This window comes from Python bivittatus, unplaced genomic scaffold (assembly GCF_059951505.1).
Source record: "Python bivittatus isolate LINGU-HERP-01145 unplaced genomic scaffold, Pbiv_v1 ctg000220_np1212, whole genome shotgun sequence".
NCBI lineage: Eukaryota > Metazoa > Chordata > Lepidosauria > Squamata > Pythonidae > Python > Python bivittatus.
The window spans coordinates 14,939,603-14,951,695 of NW_028277048.1; the positions used below are offsets into that span (position 1 = coordinate 14,939,603).

Below are 12,093 nucleotides of genomic sequence, written 5' to 3' on the forward strand. Positions count from 1 at the left end.
AGGTACTGCAAGAGACATGGAGTTGTCTCCATTCCATGCCTCCTCCAGATGGCATTTGTTATAATACAATGTATGACATGATGTTATCATGCAGTGCTCCGTTCTGCTTCATTCTCACATCATTGGCTGGAGCAGGGAAAGGGGGACAGGAAGAATAACAGTGTCCTGCAACGGTTCTTTCATGTGTGACATCTAGTTTCATCTTTTGAGCAGATGCTGACCTGACACTAAGATAACTTGGGCTTTTTTACAAGGAAAAGCTTTTCAGCATTCAGACAATGGGTTGGTTCCTAGCTTTCTGTGTTTGAACAGCAGAAAGTTCCATTCACATTCATCAAACAGGGCTTTCCTGTTCTGCCCTTCTCTTTGCCTTTTCAGACTCCATGAATGTTTTCTAGAGGCCAGCATATGTTTGATGAATGGTGTCAGTTGCTATAAAAGTAGCGAGACGTGATGAAGTGGCTCTCCTCCATATGTAATCAGAGAAGCCAATTAGAATCTAACATGCAGAAAAGAAGCAACAGCCAGGGATTACTTTCTCTTATGCATCTTTATGTAATTATACATCATTTGAAAAAAAAAAGTGATGATGATGATGATGTAGCTGTTATCCATAACAAGCATTCCAAAATCAGTATTATGACAGTAATTCAAAGAACTTTTCAACAGATAAGACAAAGCTGGAAGAGTGAGCTCTCCTCCACCAATGTCTACAACTATAGCAAAGCTCTATATTTGTAAGATGTAATTTTCACAATGAAATCATTGTAAAAATGTTAACATAGTTCTGAACATGAATTCTTGCCCCCAATTCCTCTTTTCCCTTGCTTAATATTTATTAGTTTCTCCTAAAGCTATTAATGCACAGCTACCTCTCTGCTAGTAGTTATAAGCTTCTAAGCGGATGCTTCATAGTGGCGTATGTATGGCCCTACTAGTTCTAATTACTTGAGCACACAAAATTTGCTCCATAGGCTATGGGAGAAAGCAGAATCCTACTTAAAATGCCAGACAGTGGTACAATATGGTTGTGTTTCTTCCTGAGCTAAAACTTCCATATGGGCCTTAGATAGGAAAACGATTTCTGTAAAATTGAAGGTTTTTTAGTTTATTAAGTAAGTTCTCACTGTCATACAGGAGGACAGCAGATTAGGCCATGTCCCTTAGCTAAATATCAGGTGACTGATATTTAAGTTCTGCAATCAAACTGCAACTAATAACTGCAACAGTCAGTGGCCAAGCACTGAAAGCCCTCCTTGATACAGATGCACCCATTGTTTAATCCAAGGTACTCATATTTTTCCCAAGATGCATCTCTCAAGAGAATAAGTGCATGTTTTAGGGACTGATGGTGAATCCAGGCCCTATGCTGTGGTTTGGTCCCAGTGGAAGTCTTTCCAGGTAGGGTGAGTCCTAAATTGCCTTATGACATTATCCTGGGGCAAGACCTTCCCAGTATAAGGGGGTTCTTGGAAGCAACATCTGCTTCCATTGTTCAAACTTGATTCCAGACCCAATGGTTGTGGAATGAACTATCTGCTCCCTAGGGAATTCTGAGTGAGACCCTTGGGAAAACTGGGAAGTTCAACACCCAAAAGCAGAAAGAGGAGGAGACTCTGTATATAAAGAGCTAGGTCAGCAATTTAGGGAAAGGAATAGAATCTGAGTGGAAACTCCCCTGAAAATATGGCAGAGCCCTAGGCATCTGATCCCTTTCTACAGAATATATATTCCAAACTGAGGACTCTTTTGCCAGGGTAAAAAGGATTACTTAAAGGAATGATATGCTGTGGGAAATCGATAAACATAGTCCTAGATTGCAGTGATTTTCACAGAACACAGATCACTAATAATGAGAATCAGCCATACCATATTCTGGCATTAATGTACATATGCCCATATTACTTGTGTCTTTTTGTGGCCAGGAATGTATGCTGATTCTTGCCAGTTTGGGGCATGATGTATTGAATGCCAAAAGTTGAATTTCCTCAAAGTTCTGAAGAAAGTTCCATTGGTCCTTCTGCCTGTGGTGGGTATACCCTTCTGCAGAATAGCTATGGGCATAATTGACTCCTTAGAAAAAGGTCAGCGGAGTCATAGGATTATTCCTGTGGTGTGCAATTATGCCACCAGATATCCTCAAGTATTTGCCCTCAGGATATTTACCAGACAGACAATAACCTCAGCCTTGGTGGAACTGTTCTTTAGGGTTGAATCCCTAATAAGATACTTATGGATTAAAGCAAAAACTTCACTAGCCAAACCTCTGTTTTTGTTAGGTCAGTTGTACTGGGGAAAAGTGCTCAAATACCTGATTTGATTGATTGTGGATAGTAGCCTGAAGGCAATATCAGAAAAGATAAGAAAGAGGCTCAGAAAAATGAATTGAGTGGCTCAGACAAGAATTAAAAAAGGGGGGGGGGGTTGGGAAGCAGAGTATATTAAGCAATAAATACCTTGCTGAGTTCAAATGCTATAAGGAATTAGGAATCAAGGTAATCAAAGTGTTCCCTTATCACTCCTAGATTGATGGTCTGCTGGAAGGATTCAACCAAATGGATGCTGTGTCAGAGACTGGGATAGGTGGCTCCATTCTTATTGGCTTATTGGGAAATTCCACCATTCCTCTATAGGATCCTTTCCTTTTGGGTTGCTATATGACTTAACAAGTCAGGTGACCCCCTTCAGATGGTTAGGGAAACTTGGGAGGGAAGGCCAAGCCTCTTTCAAGCAATGTTAGTTATATCTGTGAATGAGGGAAATGCTAGACCAGATGCGAGACCTGGCTTTAGAGAACATTCAGCAGTCAAAATGTGTATCATGACCAGCATACTAAGCTCAAGCTGAATTTATTACATAGATGAAAGAAAAAAAAATCAGCAGTAATCACAGCTTACTGCTTCATACACAGATAAGCATTTGCTGTAGAGAATCCTAACCTTTCAACTTTTCCAACATTTTCTTGTTGAAAATGAATGTTATCCTGACCATTGTAAGGAGGATTTAAAGAACAAAATGGAGCTTCTCATGGACTGCCTTGCAGATTAATCCATCTGCTGTTGCCCAGAAAACATTTCTGGCCACATTGTTCATAAATTAGTACTCAGTCCAATCAGTAATGTCAATTCACTGCCAGAGGTATTGTAAGAACAAGCATTCAATATAAAACACAATTCAAGTGGAAAAGATAATTTCAGAAGTTCAAGCTTGGAGGAATTTAAGATAACGTATTTTCCAATTTAACAGAAAACTAGGCGAGAACTGTTATGCACCATTCTTCCTTTTTCTTCCACATACCACAGAGAAAAAGCTTTTTAACTTTTCTAAGAAAAAGAATCAAGCTTAGTAAGGAACTGACTGGATGTCGTAAATAATTTGCGCTGAGCATTTCAGTCTCTCAAATGTAGGATTTCCCAACTCGTGAAGAAAATACAACATTGTCTTCACGTTAATATTGGTTTGTTTCTGTTACTTTTTAATGTTACATTTTCATTAAACCATTGTTACAAATAAAACTGTGCTTAGTTTCATTAGAAATAAAAATGTATGTCAAGTTTATTTTTATTTGTAATTATGAATTGAATTTTTTGTTAAAAGGGAGTTGGCTTAAATAAGGGGTGTAAAGGTTTCTAAAAATTAAAAAAGGGGATGTGATGCCAAAAAGTTTGGGAACCCCTGCTGTGTGTTGCATAAGGTGTTTTCAAGAATTATCTTTGGATTATTCTTCCGCTGTTTCTTCATCTTTCTGGACATAAGCACAGAGTAACTATCTGCCCAAAGATAGTTCTAAGAGGTTTCTTTGAGCTATAAAACGTTGGAGCCACAGGACAGAATTTTGTTGCTAGCAGTCTGCATTTCCTCTGATTTTGGGAATGTCCTCAGAAAGGCATGGGCAGATCTCCCTATTTTTTGTCAGTTTCATATAGCTCACTCAGAAGTCCATCCTGTTCTGCTTCCAGCAAACGGAATCTCCCCTTCTTTTCTTGCATGTTGAGTTGTATGTCTAAATTATGGTAGTGGTTTTAATGAGATTTAAAACTCTTCTCTGCTCACGGGCATTGCTGCTGCTGGCAAAGGAAGGGAATCAAGCTCATACTCTGCGCATTTCATTTGCTTTTCGAACAGTGGCTTGGGACCTAGCAGGAGGGTACTTCGTTTCATTTGGAGATGAACCAATTAGTTCCCTTCTGTTTATTAATTTGGGGGTGGAGGGTTGTGATGTCTAGATATAGGCATGCCTAGATGGAAAACAGCCAAGTGTGCAAGTGTTGTTTCTGCTCCGTTAAACAGTCAGTCCAGGGAAGGGAAAGATGGGAGATGGGTTAATCTCCTGACATCGGTGAACTACAGCATCCTTCTCACCTTTAGCCATTCTGATCAGACCTGCTGGGGCACTGACATTCGGCAGCAGCTAGATGACCACAGGTCCTCCATCCATGTTCCTACTGTAATGAATGGTAGTAAAATTTTCTGGCCCTGAATTAGATTTGGGAGTCAGTTAGTTATTAGGAATGACCATTACTACAGTGTCATTTGGCCTTGAATTGAGAAGCAGCCCTTCCACCTCTCCTGCCCCAAGGCTTTTTTCATGCAGATGTCTGCCCATGAAAATAGAGTAATTTTCTCCCAAGTGGCATCAAAGTGCTTTTGCAATGACCAGCTTGTTAATTGGGCCACGGCTTGATGTGAAGGGATACAGTGGGTACACTTTGGTAAAGGGTGCATTGGCTCAGCTTAGGGCATGCATGAAATGTGGAGAGGGGCACATTATACTGTGCACTGAAGTAGCCATCCCCATAGCCCCCTTGACCACAAGGGAGAAGGCCAAGGCAATTACACAATCATTTCCTTGAGGCGTTTTTCAATTACCAGAGGTAAATGAGAGAAAAAAATTCTCCTTGCTTTGATGCAAACTGAAGTGCTCAGTTAAGAAACACTGAAAAGATACAAAAGAACCCATGGCAATTTTTAATTGCAATTTTTAAAAAAATCTCTTTTTTTCAGATAAGGTCAATAATTTACTTGTGCTGAAAAAAATCTTTGGTAAATCAATAAAAGACAAGCTGTCCAGTTCTGTTTGCAGCAGCTGATTTATTAGGTAATTTGTCAGGACAAAAGCCATATTTAAGTGGCCAAAATTTGTTTTGAAGGCTGACTAGTCCCCAACGCAATGTCATATATTCAGTATGTTGATGTATGTTGTCTATAATGTCACGAACTCTATGTGTTTGATTATAAAAACTGTATATCTTAGTGCAGTGGGCTCTCTGAATTGTTATCAGGGTGATAAAATTAGCTGGTTTTTACCACACTTCCCTGTCCCATTCAAAATCTCTGGAATCCATCCTGCTAGAAATTTGGGGTATTCTGGGCTCTGTGTTTTGAGTCTCATTGAAAATTGCTGATCAAGATAGCTTTCTTTATTTTGGCTGTTACTTATGAAGGACGGGGGAGACCAGATGTAAGCTTACGATGGCATTTCAGCCCACATTTACTTTAGATGCAGGGCAGAAACAACAAGCAGCAAATAACCAGAATCCTGTCTGAGAACTCATGGAGGTGTAATTAGGTTAGGACAGTTGGAGGCTTTTCAAGATGGGGACAAAGGTAAACCAGGTATTAGAACCAAGCAGGAGGCAAAGGGGAGGTGACTTTGCCCATGTGTTGAAATCAGGTGGGACAGCTTTCATTTCAGATGCATCCTCTGTTTTGCTTGGTCAGTTGTACTGGGGAAAAGTGCTCCAGGAGCTGATTTGATTGATTGTAGATACTGGCTGCAAGACAATATCAGAAAAAGATGAGAAAGAGGCTCCTCAGAAAATTGAGGAGTGGCTCAGAACAAGAATAAAGAAGTGAGAATTGGGAACCAGGGCGTATTAATCAATAAACACATTCTGCTTTCCGTTTAACAGATGTTGGTTCTGTGGAGGGACTGGCTTATCATCGAGGCTGGGACACCTTGTACTGGACAAGCTACACCACTTCTACCATTACGCGGCATACTGTGAACCAGACGCGCGTGGGAGCTTTTGAAAGAGAAACTGTCATCACCATGTCTGGAGATGACCACCCTCGAGCCTTCGTGCTAGACGAGTGCCAGAAGTAAGTTCCAGTGTGCTTTGGGTGACTGAAAGCAAAACTTCAGAATTACTGGGGCTCATTCATACATTCATTCATTTCCTTGTTCATTTGAGGGCTTTTTGTTCTTAATTGTACTTTCCTGTAAGAGTTTCACACCAATTTCACAGCCTTAAAACTATTTGAATCCATTAAAACAAGAATAAGGACCTAAAATCTACAGCATTGTTAACCAACCACCACACTAAATATATTCACAAATCCTATGCCCTTCTTTTTTAAAAAAAGTATTGATTCATCTCCTGGCAAAAGGATAAGCCGGGTTCATTTTTGGGGAAGGCAGTTCCAAATGAAAGATGCCACTATAGAGAGAGATCTTTTCTGTTCCACACTTGTGTGGACAAAGAACTCCTGAATTGGTTTTGTTTTGATAATCTTAATGCATGAAATGTGTTTGGATTTAGCAGTGAACAGTGCTCAGTGTTATCTAAGCAATCCTTCAGCACATGCATTCCTTCCTCCCTGGGTCTCCAGCTGGAATAGGAAATATTTCACTTCTGCTTAGCACTGTACACTTGGATAAACTGTGGTTACTTTTGATTATGCATTACTGAAGACATGCCAGCGTAACCACCCAGAATCGTTTTTTAATGAGATGGGCGGTGACAAATTTGATAAATAAATAAATGACTTATTAGTTTGCTCAACTAATATAACTTAAGTTTCATCATAGTTTAGGGTTTGAATATAATAAACTGTAATTAGTCAAAACTCAAAGGGAATATTTGGAATTTCCTCCTTATAGCTGTGCTGAAGGGGGTGTAGGAACGGGATACATGAATTTGAGGCTCATGTGTATCACTGAATCACCCATCTGAACTAGTCCATTGGATGTGATTCATACTGTGAGCTTTGAAGGTCATTGTCAGTGTTCTAAACTGGGTGGAAATAAGCTAACAGCCTGTTCTGCACTATAAAATTAAAGTAAGCATAATCCATGTTACAGACAGCTTTCATGAGCCTAATTGCCACAGTTTGAGATCAGACACATATTTCAGAGTATATGAAGCTCATTACAGCAGTCAAACCTAGAATAGTTTTGCCGTAGTATCATTTACTGTCGTAGCCAGATCCCTCTCCTCTAGGAAGGATGCAGGCAATATGCCAGTTGGAGCTTCTGGTCATAGCTGCCTTCTGAATATCCAGAAGCAAATGGAGATCCAGGAGAAACCACCTCCCTCCACCCAATGCCTTGGCATTCCCTCTTTTAAAGTATGTAGCACTTTTTCTCTGTAATCCGTTTTCTCCTCTCCTTCAGCCTGATGTTCTGGACCAACTGGAATGAGCAACACCCCAGCATCATGCGGGCTACGCTGTCAGGTGCCAACATGATCACCATCATTGACAAAGATATCCGCACACCCAATGGTCTGGCCATTGACCACAAGGCAGAGAAAATCTACTTTTCTGATGCCACCCTGGACAAGATAGAGCGGTGTGAATATGATGGCTCCAAACGATATGTATGTCCCATAATTCCATCAGCAGTGGTGTTTTTCAGAAAACCTGTAAAGCAGTCTTCCCCAGTATAGTATCCTCTGGATATGTTGGTGCTATCAGTCCCAGAATTCTTGGCCAGCTTGGAGACTAATAATTCTGGGAGTTGTAGTTCCAGCATATCTGGAGAACAACAAAATGGGAATAAAACCTTAGCTCTTAGTGAAGTCTTGCCTTTTGACCTTGACATGTACGTTCATCCTATTTTTCCATTTGATAAAGAGGATGCACTACTTTTGCATTGCTACAACAAACTGTAAAGCCTGTTCAACCAAGAGTAACAGTGGACAAAATGTATGTTTTTATCTATATGGGAAGTGATGCCTCTGACAAACCATTTGCTGCTCTCTGATAAGCTATTGTTTCTTTCCAGTCTATAAAAAGGGGATTTGAACTTTGCCGGACATGATATGAAGTGGTTGTGTATTCCTATAGTTCCTCCTATAGGATAGATTTTCAGAGAGCTTACCCAGTCAATTATAGCACATTCTGACAAGCTATTTTCTTTTCTTGCCTCTTTTCCATAGCTGCTTACCGGAACTAATGTTTTGTATCTCAAGTATATCTCAATTCCTGAAAAGGAGCCAAAGGCTGTGTATTTAATCTCTTTCTCAAATTTATTGTTATAGCAGCAATGTGGGGTAGAGATAGGACTGAGAGGGAAGTTACTGGGCCAAGAGCTGGGAGCTGAGTGGAGATAGAGTCCTAGGTACCCAGTGTTACCTGCTATCCAGTACTGTAACTACTGCACCATACTGATTCTGTAACAACTAGAAGGGATGGAAAAACCCTGTCTCAGATTCTCATTTTTCTAACATTCATTGCAGCCCATCTCTCCATAATGTTCCTAATATACACTAGTTATGATTTATACAGATTTTTAATTTTAATGTGAAATAAATTAGTAAAATTTAGAAAAGCGCACAGTTTAGCCTAAGACTGCTTTTTGGTTTACATTAAGTTTAGTTGAATAAAGCCACATTAAAATGCAAACTGCACCGGGCGTATCTAAATTGGGGGTCAAACAGCCTTACTATAGACATCATTTTTCCCAAACTATCTTCTATACTTCACTCAGGAAGAGACAACCCTTCAAATATGAGCCTGGGTGGCTGTTGATCATATGTTCTCCCATTGTTCTTTAGCAGCTTAAACATGTTTCTTTAGGAGGTTCAAAATGTCCTTGGTTTTCTGGGCTGTATAGTTGCAACTTGATTTCTGTTTTTCACATGTGGGTGTGTACATGCACATATATATATGCATGCAAGTGCATCTTTACAACTACAATTTATATATCTCACTTTAATTTATATTCATAAAGGTAGTAGCTGGTTAACTCTTTCCATGGATATAATAGTTTCTGTCATCAGTACAAAAAGGAGGATAATTGCCTTTCCTGCCTGTACCTTCCTGCATGTTTCCAAAATCTGTTCTATAAAATCTGAGGATTTGGGAGAGCAGATTTAGGGGAAAGTGTTAAGGGACTACATGGTAGAGAAGAAGGGAAAATCATGTTCACAAGATGAAGATTTATAGAGTGATTGATCTTGTAAGAGGAAATACACAGAAAGAGAGAGACAATAAAAACACTTCTTCCCAAGGAAGTACATCTCCCTTTAGAGCTCTCCAGTGGCTGCTCCATTCCAACATCTCAAGAAGATGTTGCAGTGAAACTCCTTGCAATTATATCTGGAAAGCAGCAAATTCCCTTATCATTTATGGAATACTGAGGAAGGAAAAGAAAGGAAGATTAAGAGAAATTGCTTGGCAAGAAGCCATAGTCTGTTAATGCATAGAAGCAATATGCTTAATACTAGTATGATGATATTTGATCTGTTTCTTTACTGACAACCTGCTTCTTCCCTGCTAATATTGTGATAATATCCCACAGGTGATCTTGAAGGCAGAGCCAGTGCACCCCTTTGGCTTGGCTGTCTACGGTGACAATATCTTCTGGACAGACTGGGTGCGTCGTGCTGTGCAGCGTGCCAACAAATATGTGGGCTCTGGCATGAAACATCTACGTATTGACATCCCCCAACAACCTATGGGCATCATTGCCGTGGCCAATGACACCAACAGCTGTAAGAAGAACAGCTTATTCTTGGGGGTGACAGTCTGCCATGGGGAAGGGGGGACATTCCTCATGGGGTTATCCTACAGTTCTCTCACTATCCTTACAGTTGCTTGAATCAGCATTGCAATAATGAATTCAGAAGCAACCCTTCCTTTTTTTGCTGACCCTCAGGGGAATTCTTAGGCCTTCCTGAGCGTTCTTGCACAGCTTATTTTATGATTCATTCACACTATATTAGCAGTGACAATCTTGCCCTCTCTCTTTTGGAGAAATACTCCACATGGTATTTCTTTGGCTTATTTTCATTTGGGTGGTTCCCAGATATTACATACTGATACACAAGATTTGAACCATCTGACCAAACGTCTGCCTTGCACAACACTTTGTCTCTAAAATCAGCCATCATGAGGGTAACACAAGCAAAGCACATTTTTCCCTTACTACTCTCCTTCCATCCTTTTCCCTTACTTCTTTCTTTCTTTCAGTAGCTGTAATTGTTTCTCAGCATGAAAACTCCAGTCTGAGCACTGAGAAATCATAGACATTGTTAAATGTTTCTGTATTACTTGCCTTGCTGCATCAGATACTGACAAAAACTATAAGTTAATTTTTGTTGTGTAAGAGAAACATTCCTCTGCCCTGATGATAAAATCAATGTAAGGTAATATAGTGTGAAACAACCTGGTGTTCTATTGTTTTTCATATTTTGCAATATCAGCCAAATTACATCCGAATTGGCACTAATTGTGGCTCTGTAAAGATTTTAGCTTTCTGACTTAGACATACCGCTCATCAGTGGTGCATATTGTGGATAGCTGATGCTCAGATTAATCACAAACCTTACTAAGGCCTAAGGCTTTATCCCCATAGGTTTTTCACTTCCAGCAGATCCAGCTGGTTGGAAAGAAGTATGACTAGCTTTCAGTCCTTCCCAGAAAAAAACCTGACTAACTTTTGAAAATAGATTGTGTGGTTCAGGTACCTGCAATAATACCTGCAAACTCCAAGCAGGTAGGCTAGAAACTGTTTCTTCTTTGCAGGGCTTTCCTGGACTGACCACGTGAACAGGAAATATTGTGTAGTCACACGATCAGTTCAGGAAGTACAACAGTGAAGAAATGGTTTCTACCAAGGGCTGTATGCTTTCTTATGAAGATACAGGGCAATGTATATATGTGTATATGTACCTCATTAAATCCCTGGTCAACCAACCTTTCATCACTTACAGATAGTTGCGATCTATATCTCCAGCCCCATTTTTTATGGGTTTCGTTCTCTTTGCTCGGGTTCTCTTCCACTTAGGTGAGCTATCTCTGTGCAGAATAAACAATGGTGGCTGCCAGGACCTGTGCCTCCTCTCAGCCAATGGAGAAGTTACCTGCGCTTGCCGTGGTGGCAGAACTCTTCAGGAAGATCTTACCTGCAGAGGTAAGCATCCGCATTGGGTCATGAAACATATGAATGGAATAAAGGCAGGTGAATTTGAATGATCATTCCTATCCTATCATTCACATTGAGCAGGCACAGAATGAAGAGAACTTGAGTGTGTATATGTTGGAGAGGGTTTTTTTTTTAAATGGTTCATGTCTTTCTAACATTTGTTTGTTTATTTAATCAGCCTATATATTGCTTTGTGTATCAAATGCGTTTTGACTATAATAAACAGTTAATTTCTTATGGCATATTTACATATCAGTTTACCAAACTGGTAGTTGCATGTGCCAAAAATGGATCTGTACTTTCCCCGCATGCTAGGAGCCTGCAGAATTGTGTCGTGTTTCTTCTTCAGCTTGTACCTCCCTGTTATCTACTCGTCCACTGTTTGGACTTGAAAGCCTCTTTCTAGCTGGTGGACCTGGGGAGAAAAGGGGAAATTCCATAAAACCTACTTTGTCCTGAAGCTCATGTACCATGTAATCCCAGAATGAGTACAGGGCCGTGCATTCTGGGGAGCCAAGAAGATGGGCGTATGATCTTAACAATTCAGTAGAGATTCTGATTCTAAGAAGCAGTTTAGCATGGCATGTCAAAAACAAAAACAAAAAAAATGCATGAAGAAAAGAGCCTTCAGATTTCTGGCCATATCTGGAAAGGAAGTTCTTGCCACTGCTAATTTCTTATGATGAATGTGGCACACATAGAGAGACATGGGGAGTGCATATAGTTAGCTGTGGTGTCCAGGGTTTCTCCACTGATATTTTGCCAGTCTTTTATCTTCCCATTTGTTACCCTGAAGTTTAGCTACTGCCCTTTATGCCCTTCCCTACAAGAGAATTTTCACTTGATGCAGCCGGCTTGACCTGTGCTCTTTCCAGAGGTCCAGTCTAAAGCATATCTTCTGAAAGGGATTTCAGGGCATACTTCAGTCTTCAGTGAAATGG

The 12,093-nt window shown here is 40.2% G+C and overlaps 1 protein-coding gene across 3 annotated transcripts in view; it reads left to right on the forward strand.

The window, feature by feature from the left end:
• LRP1 (LDL receptor related protein 1) overlaps nucleotides 1–12,093 on the forward strand; it is a 304,990-nt gene that overhangs the window by 243,093 nt on the left and 49,804 nt on the right. For all 3 annotated transcript variants that reach the window (XM_088137949.1, XM_088137950.1, XM_088137951.1), the window contains 4 exons: nucleotides 5,913–6,102; nucleotides 7,397–7,601; nucleotides 9,527–9,719; nucleotides 11,015–11,140. In XM_088137949.1, the coding sequence (XP_087994075.1) occupies nucleotides 5,913–6,102; nucleotides 7,397–7,601; nucleotides 9,527–9,719; nucleotides 11,015–11,140 (714 nt within the window). The remainder of the gene's footprint in view (nucleotides 1–5,912; nucleotides 6,103–7,396; nucleotides 7,602–9,526; nucleotides 9,720–11,014; nucleotides 11,141–12,093) is intronic.